Source organism: Mustela nivalis, assembly GCF_964662115.1.
Source record: "Mustela nivalis genome assembly, chromosome: 2".
NCBI lineage: Eukaryota > Metazoa > Chordata > Mammalia > Carnivora > Mustelidae > Mustela > Mustela nivalis.
This window is the reverse complement of record NC_139021.1, coordinates 97,232,016-97,249,364: the sequence shown is the minus strand read 5'-3', so window position 1 is coordinate 97,249,364 and position 17,349 is coordinate 97,232,016. Positions and strand designations below refer to the sequence as shown.

The following is a 17,349-nucleotide window of genomic DNA, read 5'->3' as shown; positions in this document are numbered from 1 at the left end:
TGGAGATTGGAATAGGGAGCAGATCCCACCTGTCTCTTGTGTGTCCATATATCCTAGGTTTGCTCCTAGCTTATACCTACAACTGTCCCAGCTGATACCCGGGAATAATAAATTATATGGGATCCTCTTATAGGTGATGTGAAGAGGCCTTATTTCTATTTTAAGAGCATTGAAAAACCACTAAAGACTAGAAATAATGCTGAGGGGGTCCTAGAGAGAGCATTCAACTTCTCAAGTCAAAAAGCTCATTCCAGCTGTGGTGTAGGGAGTAGTTGAGGCAATAGGGGTCCCAGTAAAGATACACCAGGGAGTCATAGGACTAGTGTGGCTGTCCACTTGAGAAATAATTCACCTTGCAATAAGGTAGACGTAATGCAAATGAGGAAGGGTAGAAAGATGTAAAAGATATCGAAGAAAGTAAAATTGAGAGGCCAGCATGTGAAGGAGTGGGAACAGAGATCCTGGGTTATGGTTGTCTGGGTACTGGTACCATTTCCTGAAATGGGCAACAGAAGGGGGGCTTGACCCAGGCACATTGGAGGTGAGGAGCATTTGGGACATACCAGAGCAGATGTTAAGTAAACAAGTAGGTACACAGGTCTAGAGCTTAGACAAGAGACCTCAGAGGTATGAATTTGTAAGTCATCTGCATTAAGACATTAATTTAATCCATTTGTGTAGACGAGACTACCCAGAAAGAAGAGAAAGGTAAAAAAAAATAAGAGGGTTTCACAAAGTCAACAAAAATGGGCAAAGTATCTACAAAGCCTGATTTACCCTTGATCAAACGACAACTCATCGTTTCCCAGATCTGAGTGCATAGTGGTAAGTACCCACTGATTGTATTTCTTGTTCTGTCTTTAGGGAGTGATGACAACAATCTTAATTCCATCTTTTATGAGCACCTGACGCGGGCCCTGCAGGAGTCCCTGTGTGGAGACTTAGTTCTTGGTCGATGGGGTAACTACAGCTCTGGCGATTGCTTTATTTTGGCCTCCGACTACCTCAATGCTTTCGTTCACCTGATTGAAATTGGAAATGGTCTTGTCACCTTTCAGCTTCGAGGACTGGAATTTCGAGGTAAGAATCTCTTCATTGTGGAAGTTGTTAGAGGCCGGTTGCCTAAATTAGTTCTCGTGCAAAGCTTCCATGAGAAGTCTCTGTGAGGGGAAGAACAGATTGCGGGGGCGGGGGGCTGCTTACAACCGCCCTCATTTATGTATTCTGGTGTAGACCCATCCCGGCCATCTGAGGGAGTAACGAGGTGAACCGTACCGTCTGGTGAAAACCTTTGGCATGGCAAGTCAGAACTTTGGTTTAATCCTTCTAGAAAAAACTCAGATGTGCCAGGAGGACATGGAGCGTGCATGGGCTCCACCTGGGGTCAGCCAGACCTGAAACAGAAGCTGCTTCTGGGGTTTCAGGTGTTGAGGCCTGCATGGGGTCATCGTTCTGTGTCTGAGCCTTTTGTCTTCAACTGTACGATGAGAAGAGAATGGCGGCCTCTTAAAGTTGCGTGACTTAGATGAGATCATGTGTTTGCGGGCACGGTGGGGATGCTTATTGGTTTGCGGTTACGGAGTTGACCCGAATCTTGAAAGCGTGACCCCAGTTTTCCCGTTATTCTGCCCCCCGGGGCCGGGTGGGGAGTGGGCGGGGATTAGCACAACATATGTGCTCAGGGGCCCTTCTCCTGTGTTCTTTGGTTATTCCCTCATTCGGTCCATGTTTTTCCAACACCTCCTCTTGTCTGGCCAAGTTCTAATTGCGGCGGTGCCATGGGCACGTGAATGAAAAGACTCCTACTCTTGTGGCATTGACCTTCAGTGGGACATGTGGAAAACAATAAACAAATGAGCAAACGAACACAATGGTGGAAAGTTCTATGAAAGAAGTAAATCATGTGTGTGTGACCGTGATCACCACAGAGGGCGGGGCTGGGGGCTGCTACGTTAGACAGGGCAGCCAGGGAAGGCGGCCAAGGAGAAGGATGGTGCAGGCTGGGGGCTTCTGTGGATGAGCGGGGAACCCTGACATGACCAGAGCAAACCAGCAGGCCGGCCGCAGGCTGGCACGGGGGTTGGGGGGGAGCCCAGGCACGTGGGGCCTCCCAACCGGGATGAGGGGCTGCATTCATTCTGTGCATAATGGGGAGCCGTTTAGGGGATCTTGGAGTCATCCAAGCAGGGGAGGAAGGGGGAAGCAGAGGAGTGCTAGGAGATTTGGACGTGGACAGGGCTGGGCTCAGCAGTGTTGGGGGATGCGGGAGAGAGGAAGCTCGACATTCCAGGTGGGGCACATGGGTGGACAAGAGGTGCCTTTACTGAGACTGGGAAGCCTGGAGGCGAACAGCACTTTTGGGTTTGGGAATGTAACCAAGGGCTCCATGTTGTATATTTAAATGGACTTTTAAATGCTGTTGACTCGCAGGACGCCTGGGTGGCTCAGTTGGTTAAGCAGCTGCCTTCGGCTCGGGTCATGATCCCAGCGTCCTGGGATCAAGTCCTTGGAGCCTTGCTGACAAGAGACACATACTGAGCAATGAGCATCATGGCAGTTCCATGCGTGGGGCGCCATGGGGACCAGAGACGAGGCTTCAGACTAGGCTCTGGGTCAGCTCGGCAGAGGAGAGGCTGCAGCTGGAGGGGAGGGTGGGCATGTGATGATAAAAGGGCCAAACGTAGCCATTTGGGGTTTCCAGGTGGTTTGGGAGAAAGAGGTCCCAGAAAATGCTGGAAAGATGAGTAAGAGACAGGTCATCACCCTCCACAACCTCACAGTGACGAAAACGCACCTTTTAGCCAAGAACAAATTGCCATCATTTTATATTTTTAACATAGTTTCCTAACATTTTAACCAAGCATTTTGGTTCTAAGCTTTAGTCTTGTGACTATCCATTACTTTTATTAGAATTCCTAAATAACTTTGTACCATATATATGTGTGAATGTGCACGCATGTGTGCGTGTGTGTAAATACATGCGCACACACACACACACACACATATAGATATATATATTTTAGAATGGTGGGTTCTCTGGTTTAAGCATGTAATTCTATGCATCCTTACAAATTTTAAGAATCGAATTCGGGGAACTTACTTTGGAAAACATTACTGGGCCAAGGGAGTAGGGATCCAATTCTGCACAATGAACAGAGAAGCCGTGTTTCCCTGAAATTATGCCCAAATGCCAGAAAATGCCACAGGGGGTGGTGCAATAATGCAACAGCCTTGTCCATTTTGAGAGCTTTTAAGTTTTCCTGGAATTCAAAGGAGAATTTTTAAAGTGAGCCCCACTGGCCCTGCGTTAGAGCTTCTATCACAAGTGCCACGGGGCTTCCATTCTGCTGGTGAACTAACTGACCCTTGATTTTCCAGACTTCCAAGTTACCTGGATGTTGGAAGCATGCAGAACCTTACCTGTGAACTTTGCAGACCATGAACAGGCGTTCTTCTTAACCCGTCGCCCTAAGCGTTAGGGCTTCGCCTCATACCATTTTGGAGAGTGAAACCAACCATCAAAAACATAATGGTTTCTTCTTCACTGCTGTGGGGGTGGCTGGTGGTTCTTCTGCTGGGCTCACCCTGGGTTTCTCGGGCGGCTGCATTCAGCTGGGAGATGAACCAGGCTGGAAGGTCTGAGGGCCACATCCGGAGGTGGCTGCCAACTTGGGCCTGTGGCTGTCCTCCCCGTGCCGCTCAGTGTCTAGTGGGCTGGACTAGGTGTGGTCTGGGTGGTCTTGGTGTTCCAAAGAGGGGAATGTGGCCATCGTGAGGCCCTTTATGGCCAGTCTCTGAGACAGGCACCGTGTCACTCCCATCATGTCCTGTTGGCCAGTCATCCCCAAGGACGGCTCCAATTCGTGTGGTGGAAAGTAGCCCTGTCATATAGCATGAGTCACTGGGGGCCAGTCTTGGAACTACACATCAGGCTCCCGAAGCTGCCTCAGGTGAAACCCAGAACATGGCTCAGAACCAACACACCAACTGTTGTGTTTGGTGAGACCGCCCAGGAGGGTCTCCTACGTGGTTTTTCTTCCTCCTGCCCACCACAGGAGAAATGGAACCTGCCTATAAGAATGGCCTAAGCCTACTAATCATGTCTTGGGAACAAAACATTAGTTAACCTGCCCGATACCACTCACTCCTGTACAATACGTTTTCTTTGACCTAGTTCTACCGTAGACTGGAACACGATGCTATTAAGAGAGCAGGACAAAAACCCAAGTTATGCTGTATTTGCAGGCAGGATCCAGCGGACCTAAAAGGACTCTTCCTTTTTATATCTGTTTGCAATATTTATTACAGTATTCCCAGGGAAGACCTTGTTTTCTTTCTCCTCCTGGAATATTTTTCCAAGCTATCCCTTCAGTGTTTCACTTTTTTCTCCAGTTTCCTATATTCCCAAATAGCTGTCTTTTTTTCGGTCAAATGTGACCTACTTCATTATGACCTGGGGCAGTCCAAATCCAGCTGTGCTCCCTTTCTGAAGCACACTGAAGCTGTCAGTGGAAGTGTGCACCGCTCATGGCACAGACTAAGTCTAGGAAATGAACAGCACATGCCGGAGGAAGAGGGAAGACAACCTCCCATGACTGGGGAGCAGGAAGCCCACCTGTCCATTTCTCACTGCAAGGGATGCAGCTGTATCCATAGTAGTTTTTAATTGCAAGCAGCAGAAATCAACTCTAATGAACTTAACCAGGAGGAGGGTTTATTGGAAGACATTGCACAGGGCACAGACTTTCTGAGAAGGCTGGAAAAGCAGGCTTGGTGATTCTAAGTCAAGAGCCATGTCTAAAATCATGCCGTAGCACTGATCCCATGAAGCGGTCACATCTTGGCAGGGAGGAGGGGGGACATGGGCGCTGCCCTCACTTTATTGACACCGTGATTCTGGATGCTGCTGCTGCCCCTGCTACCCCCTGAATCTGGATGAAGAGCCTGTGCTGCCACCACCACCCCCCCTTACAGAATACGTCCCAAGCACCTGCTTCTTTTTGTCACCAGCACATTAGTCAAAGTCTGCGGTGCAGCTCATGGATGAAGCAGAGACCACATGCCTATGCTCTAGATGCAAGGGAGGCTGGGAAAGAGGAGGAGATGACCACTGCCTCTTTCCAGGACTCACCATATGAGTACATTGGTTGAAGTCATCCTAGCTGCTGTCATGGTTAAGTCTCAAATCTCCATGACTGGCACAACAGAGGCTTATTTTTGTACTCACATAGAATCTGATCAGTGAGAAGAGTGGTGGAGGTCGGGGATGGTTCCCTTCCATACCGTCAAGGGTCCTGGCCAACAGAAGCTTTGCTTAGTCCCTACACGTTGCTTTTGAGATCACTCTGAGCTTTAGCATCAAGGTGACAGGGAGTGGAGACTTGCCTAAAAGGTTGCTTTGGGACAGGACTGTACCTGTAATATATCATCAACTCTTCTATTCTATTGTTTAGAAACGACATAGCTGGCTGTAAGAGAAGCTAGAAGATGTTGTCTAGCTGAGTACCCAGGAGAAAGAGCAAAAGTAAAAAGTTCATGAACAGTTGGCTGGTTTGGCTTCTGGGTAATTTTTCAAATATGCTGTAGAGATTTAGATCCTGGATAGCTCAGAAAATGATTAAGGTCCATGACATATATATATATTTTTCTGTTGGCTGGTACTGTAGGGAACAATTGAAACCAGTTCAAACCAAGAATACAAATAAGGAAGCTGCATTTTTCTGTCCTACTCCTTTTGGCTCACACATCCCAGAATAGAAATAAATTCTATATTTGTTAAAGAAATGGGATTGTGGTACCTTTGCTGCTCTTGGGTTTATGAGTATTACTTGCATCTGCCTCACCAAGGAGCCTCTCAGGAAACCATTCAAGACTTGACAGATTAAGCATTGGCTTTAAATCAAAGTCAAGGTAACAGATGACACACTTTAGAAGGTCCACAGTGTGAGGGGCACCGAGTTCAAGGCTTTTCAAAAGAAATGGAATCTATTGGATTTTAAGTCCATTTAACCATCACTGTAGGTGGATATAGAAACATGGAAAAGCGAGGGTTGATTATCTGTTCAATCCATTTCTGTTCTCCTTTAGTCATCCAGGTGACCCAGGCTGATGGGTTCATCCATTCCTGTTAGAAGGGGAGACGACTGAGGACTCACGGTGCTGTGAACAAGAGAAGCCAGGCTACTTGAAAATACTTGAAATAAAGAGGGAGAGAACCAAGAGTAGGAGCCAAAAGTAAGAGGCACTGGAGGGAGTCTCTTATGACATGAATGTGAACTCCGAGCTAAGGAGAGAGCACCAGCCTGTGAAGATGACACCTATGGTCAGAACCGCCACAGTCCCATCACTTCCTCCCAGTTAACACATGGGAAAGTGAGGAGCCAGGAGGTGAATACGTTCTGCAGGCTCACAGCTAGTTAGTGCTGGAACTAGGCAAACCCACGTGACTCTCTAGCTTTTAACCAGAATTTCTCTTTCTATATTACCATTTTACCTTCTTCCTTCCTTTCTACTTTTGGATATTTGTTTGGATTTGTATTGTAATGCTTATTTAGTTTGCAAACACTAAGTAACTGGGTAAAATGCCTTCAGTCACTGGCACATCCTTTCAGAAGTTCCACATTATTTTTCTAGTAGCCCCCCCCCCCAAAAAAAAGGCAACCAAAAGGTATTTAAGATATCAAGCTACTTAAGAGAGCATCACAGGTGACTTGACCTCTCAGATTCTGGACTCATCATTGGATGAGTGATCTCTAAGTTCCTAGTGTATTTCCAGCTCAACAAGCCATCAGGTCAGGAGGTATAAAGTACTTCCACCATATGATGCAGTTGCAGGAAAGTTAAATGTGTCCTCTCTGCTGGACTCGAAGTATAATTTTCTCAGAGGGAGTAGGTGTTATTGGTGGACATCCCAGTCTTGAGACCATGGCTGTGAACTTCCTGCTAATACGGTGCCACACAGGGAAGGTCAGCACCCCAGAGCATCAGTGCACCAGATGATGATGGGCCTGGGCAGTGAAGCAGAGTGGAAGGATTTCAGGCAAAGGGAAGAGGAGGCTTGCTGTGATGGCGAGTGATAGAATCCCAAGGGCTGGGAGAATGGAATCCAGAGTAGCTCATTGACAGTAACAGGAGAGGAGGGGGAACATATAGCCCAGATGCAGTTAAGAGATGTGTGTGAGGATGGAAGAATGGATGGAGTGGCGGCAATCCAGTTGGCCAGTATGAAGAGGCCACAAGAGGTTAGGTATCATGATTTTAAAGGAAGACATGTTAAGGTTGCTCGTGTTTCTCCCTAAGCCACATGCAGCCTCATGGGTGCAGGTAGAGAATGGCAGAGCTAGCCTTAAGCAGGATTGAGACCGAGTTGACTGAGTGCCATAAGGTAAACCAAGGACAAGGGAACTGACAGCGTGTGCAGGGGTGTGATGATGACAGCAATGGCCAGCCATGGAATGCCACCTGGGGTGGGGGGAAGTAAGGGTATGAGAGAGGTGAGGAACAGGACCTGGTGGTGGGCTTTCTGGATCCAGGAAATGTACGTCAGCATTGTTGAAGTTGTAGTGTTAGAGGAAATGAGCTAGAAAGACAGGAGGTGGTTGCTGGAGAGCAGTAGCTTTGAAACTAACACTCACAGGGGGACACAGTCTTTGGTAATCACAGCTTAGGGTCTTGGCCATGGAGATGAATGGCCGAGGTTGAGTGGAAGATGAGATCATTAGATGAGTGGGAGTCGGGGCTCAGGATGCTGGAAGGAGCATCTCTGTGGATCCTGAAATCTCCAAGAGAGGTGGCCAGAGGTATGCTGGAGAGTGCCAGTGATCCTGGGCCAGAATCTCCATGGACTTGGAATTACCTAGAAGGCCCTGGAAGGAGGCAACAAGGGAGAATGGTGCAGTGAGTATGGTAACTGTGAGTTATTATAAGTAGACAGAGAGAATGGCCTGAGAGCATCCCTGAGAAGCAAGAGGACATATTCCAACCTCCTCTGACCGGGGCACCCGAGTTGTGTGGGAAAACAATGAGCCCCACTCCAGAGAGCTGCAGAAGGGACAGGGAGAGGCAGCTTTCCAAAAGGGCACCAAGGAGAGGAGGAGAACGTGCCAGTAAGTTGAGGAATGGATCATGAGTCTGATGGCACGGTGAAAGGATCTCAAGAGTTTGTGGCCTGGGTGGAAGTCGGGTTAAATTCGGGTCAGAAAACGTGGTTTATCCAGTGCTATGGAAATGACGCTATAGGGGGTCCTGGGCTCCCCTTGGCAGATGACGTGAACTGCCATAAAGCAGTGTTCTCTCCAGGGTGATGAAGCGGATCCTATCATCTAAGGCCGGGTTACACGCAGCAGGGTCACACGCAGCAGGGCCACACGCAGGGAAGTTCTGGGGCTGCTGAGATGGGCTTTAGTTACGCATGCAGCTTCCATTAGCCTCATTAATACAGACGGGACCACTACGTTTTTATCATAGCAAGATCAGTTTTCCAGAAATCTTCTTAGGGGAGGGCTTAGGAAATCTTAAGGAGTCATTTGATCAAGTGGCATTTTGGAACCCCGTGTCAGAAATGCACAATGTTATGTGGACATTCACCTTTTCTATTAGTTGTCTAACTCTCGTTTCCTGTTGATTTATTCTTTTCTCAGTACTTCTTTAGAATGAATGATACTGTATTTGTATATATATTTTATGTTTTATATATACATTTCCATGGGATCAAATACCCCCAGTGTTTGCTCATAACAGTAGTTCAAACAAGAAACCACAACCAATAGAGATTACTTTGTCCTCTTATTTAGAACAAAGTCATGAAGAAAATTATGGTTTGTTTTGTTTGTTGTATCTAGATCATGAATCTTGGGGATCAGGATGTGGCCATGGTGTTGGTCATGTGGCCACATGTGGTAGGTGGTCAATAAAGGTTTCTTGATAATAAAATCACAATTCATAATTTTAAAACCAAAGCTTATTTTCAGTATTCCTGCAAAGCTTATAGATGCAGTTCTTTATTCCTGAAGGCTGTGAAATACCCTTGCTGTTAGACTGGGAGGCTCTCAAAGGCTGAGACCCCTTGTCTTATTCATGTCCCTCTCCTGGTGTGTTGACTGACTCATGTAGGATGCCCCGTAAATACTGGTTGAGGGAGAAAGCAGAACCTATGTAAGGTTTCCTGAGCATGAGTTCTTGGCCAGGTACCATACTAAGCACTTTAATTATAGTTCTTAGAATATTCTAGAATATTCCCTATAATAGCTGTGAGTTATTATAAGTGAGCAGATGTTATTATTCCTATCTGAGACACAAAGAAATTGGGGGAATGAGATTCAGTAAGTTGCTCCAGGCTTCACAGTCCCCAGTAGTGGAGGAGAGGTAAGCATATGGATGTGGAGGTCCCCAAAGTCCATGACCTTTGCAGTATGCCACACTTTCTTGGAGCAGGGGGAGGGATGGAGGAAGGAAGGAAGAAAGAAAGGAAAGTAGGAAGGAAGGAAGGAAGGGAAAAAGGAAGGGGAAGGAAAGAATAAGTAACCATTTTTAAAAATAATCTCTCTGGTTGTTGAAACTCAGAAATTTAACTGGACGTACTCTTAAATCTTAAGATGGCGTCACCACTGATAGCAGCTCAGTTTCTTGAATGATCAGCTGCCTGAGCAACTGTGAAACCTGGAAGGCTCTTGCAGAATGAGTGTGGGAAGCTAAGCACAGTTATCAGGATGTAGCCATACATTACCGGTGGATCTGGAAAACATCAAAAAATGGGATTTATGTGCCTGTTTGTGTGGAATGTTCTCAGCTATCTCCGAGTTTGGCTAACACCCCATAATCACCGGCCTGTGGGGACATTTTTAATATATCTGTGTCACTAATCTTATCTCAAGTTAATCTAACCCAAACCTTTTGCCTAACAGGCGAGTCCATGGAGAGCCATAGCTTCCCACTAATCTTGAAACTATCTAGAATTCTTTCTTCTCTATGACAACATTCAGGTCATTAGCGAGTCCTGAGTTCCTATGTCTACACGGCTCAAGTAAGCAGTTAAATCCCTTGGGTCCAAAGTTCACCCATAAAATAATAGGTTCTCCATTCAGAAATCCTACACACATAATCTTCTTCATTTCAAATTGTGTGACACGTCAGTGAGAGAGACAAAGCCACGCTTGTCTAGATAGGCAGTCTGGGAAGGAAAGGGGCTTTCCTGTTGAACATTCACAGAATCTGCCTATTTTAACAACACTCAAGAATAAGTTTGTTGGAGAAAAGTAAAATAAGACAATTTGGAATTAAATACGAATGAGAAAGAATCTGACTCTTGCATATAAAGTTGAGTGTGTTGGTTTTCTCATCTGTGAGTGGGGCCGGAAGAGGAGAAAAACCATAGTACTCACATATAAATATCAACATATAATTATATATTTCATTGTTTCTTATGCCTGTGCTTCAAATTTGCCCAATATAAATTACTCTGTATACAAAGTGACTTGGTTCATTTCATTTTCGCCTATGGACTGGTAGAAGAAAGTAGATTCAGAGAACTTCTGCTTATAATTTGTGAAGTCTTACTAGACAGTGTATGATAAGGGGGAAAAACTGACTTTAAATCCAAAAGATCAGACCCTTCTACCAGAGAAGTCACTTTTGAGACCTGGAGTCCTCATTTATGAAAGGAGAAATTACGCCGGCATAAGCAGGTTAAGGTGTGTGAGAAGTGAGATGCTATCTGAGACACCAGTTTTCAAGTTGATTAATATTACACAAATAGAGGGGCGCCTGGGAGGCTGGCTGAGTGGGTTAAGCCTCTGCCTTTGGCTCAGGTCATGATCTCAGGGTCCTGAGATCAAGCCCCGCATTGGACTCTTCGCTGAGCAGGAAGCCTACTTCCCCCCACCCCCTGCCTGCCTCTCTGCCTACTTGTGATCTCTCTCTCTGTGTCAAATAAATAAATAAAATCTTTTAAAAAAAATTACACAAAAAGATGAGGTTTTAAAATACAAATTCTCTGAGAAAAAACAATGCTGTCTCACTGGAAGGCGTTTCACCACATTTAAAATCCTGCTTGCTGAACAGAGCACAAGAGAATTTTTATTCATGTGGGTATGTCTTAAAACAAATGGAGTCTCCTCAGAATATAAAACAGTTACAATAAAAATCTCTGCTGGGCCCACAGAATCAAACATGTATAAATTATCCCAACATATTTTCCTCCTATTGCACACTGGCCTGATACACTTCCAGATTCTCCCCTTGATACTTAAAAGGTGCCCAATTCCAATGCTGCTGAAGGCCTGGAACCTGGGACTAGAGGAGAAACTATCCAGTAAAATAATAAAGAACTAAACTCATTCAGTGTCTCAGGAGACCAGTCCTAACCCTTGACTCACTTCGGCTCCTGACCTCCGTTGTGTCGCACACATTCCTGGCCATCTTTTTCTCCATCGTTAAGTTCGGATTAATTTCAAGGCGGTGCTTATCGGATGGATATGTAGCCGGCAAGAGACGGGATGTGTAATAGGATAGTTTTGCATATAAATATTTATTTTTGTTAGAATAATTATTTCTTCCCAGAAATTAAATCTGGTGAAGGCTAGCGGATACAGAGAGTTTCTCCCAGGGCAGGAAGCTGGGGATAGATGACCAGCATTGTCCCTGAGAAGCAGTGGGGCTGAAGGGGCCAGAGAAAGGCATCTCTGTGACTTTAAAACTATAGAGGAGGTTTGCGGGGCGGGGGTGGGGGGGGGAGTGGGGTAGGCAAATTGCACTGTGTCTTTCCTGAAATTGACCATAATTCAAAAACCTTAAGAAGTCTTCTCTGATATTATTTTGCCCGGTCACTTAACAGCCCCTTGATATCACCCGCTAGCAGGAGACAATGCTGGTTTCGGTTTCCCCCGTTAGCATTCCTATCATTATGTGTCTGGCACCACATGAGAAGCTCACTGTTGGGGGATGCAGCATTTCTCCAGCTGGCTGGGCCCGAGCTCTGTCACACACATGTAACATGCACGTGTAAGGTCCAGATGTTCATGGAAGTGAACTGCTCTGAGCTTAGCTTTGACCGTATCTGGTGGCCTCCTCCTTAGTGGCCATGGCAATTCAGAAAGGATCTTTACTGTGACCCAAAGAGAGAATACCATTTATAAAATCCACACGCATCCCCAAGTGTGTATCTCTGAGTCCCCCTGGCAGCTTGAAACGCACAGGCTAAATCAGATCTTTGTCTAATTATGGTGCACTCCGTGGCCAGGGACTGGTTCTCTCCTGTCAGTCCCCTCTGGGTGGCCTTGTTGCTCGGCATCTGTAAAACTCTAGCCCGGTGTCTGGCACGCTGGGCCCATGAAGGCAGTGACCGTACGGAAGCGCAGCTCAGATCAATGTCCAGTGAAGTCGCTTTGAAACGCTGTTCCTGGAGAGCGCTGCATGCAGTAGGGACAACACATGGGGTTTTCTGTGGAATCCCGTTAGACACTTCGGGACACCTGAGTGGTGTTTCTCAAAGTACATGCGTCAGGTAAGGAAAGTTGTAGGGTTGAGAGGCCCGATCTGTACAATATGTCATACATTTAGGCTTCCTCCTGCGTGTTCTCACCGGAAAATCGTACTGCAAGCTGACATTTTCTATCAGGGAAGCCTTCTGGCTGCAGGGAACCATTTTTTTTTTTTTATAAACATATATTTTTATCCCCAGGGGTACAGGTCTGTGACTCACCAGGTTTACACACTTCACAGCACTCACCAAAGCACATACCCTCCCCAATGTCCATAATCCCACCCCCTTCTCCCAACCCCCCTCCCCCCAGCAACCCCAGTTTGTTTTGTGAGATTAAGAGTCACTTATGGTTTGTCTCCCTGCAGGGAACCATTTTTAATGCTTCCCTTTGAAGTCCCCCCCCCCCTCCGTCACATAATGGCCAGGCATCTCCTTAATGTCTTCTGACCTCTTGGTGAACAGCCCTTCCCTAATCCCCATTCCCATTGCTTCCCCTCAGGGGAAGTGGCTGACACCCTTTCCCCAAGTCCTCTCTCCTTGGGCCGGCCTTCCCAGCCTGGATGGCCCTTCCCCCATGAGGCTGTCTGGAATGGAATGGAGGACGGCTTCGGCTTCGGGTTGAGTTTTGGTTACGGGACCTTCTGTTCAGGCAACCGTTCGCTTTGGCTTCCAGACGTTTCCAAGAGAATGTCGGCTCTACCTCTGGTCAGGCTGACAATGAGGGCAGGGTCCTTGCTCTCACCAGCTACACAGAATATCTACATTTCTGGGCTTGTTGGGGGGGACACAGTAAAATCCACTGCCACTCAGTACACAATAATTGTCAGAACTGGGTGGAGAGAAACCGTCCATAGCAAGGATTTCCTCAAAAGGATGAAGTTCTCCTGTCCCCAAGAGTCCCTGACATCTGCCCTTGGGAGACACAAGAACCACATCCTTAAGGCTGAACTCTTTGGCCACCCATAGAGGTGATTTTATGATTTTTCTTTATGGCTCTTGGGCCGTATTAGAACAGCTTGCTGAAGCTGGTGTTTGTACTTTCTGGGCAATGCCGTTAAGGACGGTGTTCACTGTGTTCCGAAATATTCCTTTTATTAGGGTCCTGGGAATATTATCTTTCTGGTGTCTTTGCCAGAAATAGCTGTGACCCTTGCAAGGAATTATTTTGTTGTTGTCTTAGAGACACAAGAAACTATTCACATTCTCTTTGTACATTGGCTTCTAGAAAGCCCCGGTGTGATCTGTGGCCCACCTTTAGTAAATAGATAGGGTATCACAGAATGCAGTTAGGGTCCCTTGACATCATTCTGGCTTTGTCTATTTTTTCTTATCCCCCTTTTTACCTAAATTGTCATTTGCCATTGTACCGTGTATGTCTTCTTAAATTGACTTCATTCCTTTTGGGAAATAAGTGTGAATAAATAAGTCAGACCCAGCCTGTCGCTGGTAGATACAGCAGACAGCACTTAAAGGGAAGCAGCGCTTGCTGTCTGGGGAACCAGCGAAGAGAGGCAAAAAGTGTCTTTGGGCAGGAACGGCTGCCCCACACTGTGGCCACACTCAGGGAATGGATATATATCCTGTGTGGCAAGACATCTGGGATCTACTAGATATATTTTCAGTTCAAAACATTAATTCCTGCTGCTTTAACTGGGCATTCTTGTCTATCAAAACTAAGACCCTAGGACACTGTCAAAATAATTCAAAAATTATTTACTGAATGCCTTCCTGTGGCCTGCTGACTTAGATCATGAGAACACTGCGACAGAAAAGATGCCAGGAGTCGGTTTCAATGGAAACGCAGAGTGAAACAGCCAGCTCGCTCGTCATTCATTGACACGGATGGTGCAAGAGGTCACAGTGTAGGGACAGTTGGCCTCCGGTGCTCCCTTTGGAGGGGACGTGCTCTGAACCGCATGAGCCTCTCCGAGAAGACTGGGGTCCTGACTTGCCCGTGAGCAGCAAATTAGTGCACGTATGGAAGAGACTGGGTCTTTTAGTTTCCTCTTCTTTTACAGTATGATCCTTTAAAAGGAACAAAAGGTGTTTCCTAAGAGAAGGTGCTGGGACCTACCTTAACTGAGTGTTTATTAAAAACCTGCAGCAGTTACGAGGTCTCTGTGGATGGTGGTCCTTCATGGCGCACTGTGTCCCCACCTGTCCTTTCATAGGTGTCATTCCTCATGGTTTATGGTTTTACTTACCTCGTTCATGTGGTGGGAATCTAAACTCTGCATTGTACTGTGACACACACACACACACACACACACTCCAGTTTGTTTGATGTAAGGGGAGAGAAAACCAACCCTGACATCCAGCCCCTCATAGAGAGAGAAATTGTAAAGAAATGCAGATCTGGGGGGACATGGCATTTAACCAGTTTTGCTAACCTATTCACACACACACACACACACACACACACTCCAGTTTGTTTGATGTAAGGGGAGAGAAAACCAACCCTGACATCCAGCCCCTCATAGAGAGAGAAATTGTAAAGAAATGCAGATCTGGGGGGACATGGCATTTAACCAGTTTTGCTAACCTATTCAAGGTGAAAATCCTCCTCTCTGCTTCCTCCTTGTGTAGCCTAAGAACAGTCTCACTTCTTCATGGAAAGGGAGTTTCTTGTTGAATTATATGAATTGCTGGCAGAACTCCAGGGTGGTCAGTGTGCTGTTTGGTGGGACGAGATATCTCCCACCCCCAGAGTCTAGTGCCCGCAGTCCTAGGGGCCCGGTGGGCAATTGGTTAGGACACCGTGGTCGTTGCTCACTCTGGAAGGCCCAGAACGTGCAGTCGGATTTACTCACTGTTTATAGTTCATGGATGTATTTATATACATCTCTACCAGTTTGATATTGCAGATGAGCTAAGAGATCCTGGAAATGTTTTTAAAAAGAGTGTTTTCAGCCAAGACCCAAAAGCAGTTAAGTCTTGGGGAAAGACAAATGGAGTCACAAGATCTGGGATCAGCTCTTCACTGTTAAACTTTGCGTTACAGAACCTGCTTCATCCCCCTTCCTGGTCAACTCGCATCTCATTGCCCATTTTCCTAACCATTCCGTGGGTACGTTATTATTTGAAGGTTGTCGTTTTCCATCTCTGACCCATCAGGACCATCTCATTCGTACTGCAGGGAAGCTTAGTACTGACACTGGCTTTACCTGCCACATGCATAATGTTATCTGCTGAGCATTTATTTTCTCAATACTGTGCATACAGTGATCGGGATTCACTTCTGTCTTTCATTTATTCATTATTCATTTATTCATTCATTCAGGCATCTCACCGGAGGGGATGTTAGCACCCACTAAGTACCAGGCACTGTGGGGTCCTGGAAGAAGTGAATGGTATGGAAATGGATGTAGGGGGAGTTCTCATGTTTGAATTGTCTCAGAAGACATGTCGAAGGATCCAGAGAGTTGCCCTTTCAGCCATGACTGACTAACTGGTCCTGGATTATCATTCTTGCCATAAACAATTATAAAACTGGGGAAAAAAGATATATTCAGTCAACTGAGAGAAAGAAGATACAAAGAAATCTTCCTAACATTACCCTTGCTCTCCTCCTGGAGACCCTTTCTTATGTGTAGAAGGGGGAGGCAGCATCCAAACAAAATACAGTTCTCAGACTGAGCTAGCGAGGCAGAATCTGAGTTCTGGACCTCCAATACAGCTGGACTTTGTAGGTCAGAGGAGTGGATAAGAGCAAATTTCACAGATAAGGTCCTGCAGAGCTGTACAGGGATCCTCGTTAGTGATTGGATAAATGTTCACCTGCTAAATGTTGGAGGTGAGTCGTGGCAGAGAATAGTAGCTGGAGAGGTGTGAGCTCACTGGAGGTGTGAGCTCACTGGAGGATATAGAGGTCGAACAGAGCCGAGGTGTAGCACTTCCAGTCATGCAGTGGAGAAACCTTGTCGAACATCCCAGGAATTCAACCAGGACCCTGGAAAGACCAAGCTGCAGGAGTAGAGATATCGTTGCGCTAGAGGTCTACTCTAGACACTCTCAAGATTAAGTAGAAGTTTCAGAAGAATCAAGCGGATGTGCAAACAAACTAACGACTTAACAGAACTTAACAGCAAAGTCCAGACGGTCAATACTAGAGCATCAAGAGTATCCAGCGTGTAATATAAGTTTCTAGATATGAAAAGAAGCCAAAAAAAGTGATCCCAGGAAAAGAAAACAATAAATAGGAACACAGCCAAAGATGTTGAAGGGAAAAGAAAACAAGTTGCAAAGAGTTATTAATATTGTTAGGAAGTCAGAGGAAAAATGATCATAATGAATGATCCGATGGAGGCTACCAGCAGGAAAAAAGAGAAATTCTAAAAGTGAATAAAATGTAATGTCTGAGGTGAAACATTTAGAGGATAAAAGAAAAGATCAGTGGACTTGAAGACAAGGCAATAGAAACTATTCAAACTGATGCAAATAATAAAAAGTTTAAAGAAAAGAAACAGAAACCAGTGATCTGTGGGACAATAGCAAGCGATCCGACATACGTGTAAAAAATATAATAAAGTCATATTTTTAAACTCCTCAGAAGTGTTGCCTGCACTAACTGCCTTTGCTTTTTTCTCTCCCACTGTTTTGAGTTCGCTCAAGTGGCCATCCCCTCCCCCACCCGTCATGACACCGAAACCTCTTGCAAAGATTATCATTCGCCTCCGTATTGTCAAATCTAACAGTTAATTCCTCTTGTAATTTGACCTCTAAGCATCATTTAGCATAGCTGATGTTCTCTCTTCCTTGAAACTCTTTATTTTCTTTGTTAACTTGCTTTTGCTATGTTCTGGTTTTCTTCTGACCTCACAGGCCACTTCTATTCAGTCATTTTTTTGGTAGCACCTCACGCTCCCAGCCTC

At 45.9% G+C, this 17,349-nt stretch overlaps 1 protein-coding gene across 1 annotated transcript in view; it reads left to right on the top strand.

The window, feature by feature from the left end:
* The window catches only part of PCNX2 (pecanex 2), a 285,897-nt gene that overhangs the window by 233,130 nt on the left and 35,418 nt on the right, over positions 1-17,349 (top strand). Inside the window, exon 25 of the mRNA XM_082718946.1 lies at positions 865-1,080. Within this exon, the coding sequence (XP_082575072.1) occupies positions 865-1,080 (216 nt within the window). The remainder of the gene's footprint in view (positions 1-864; positions 1,081-17,349) is intronic.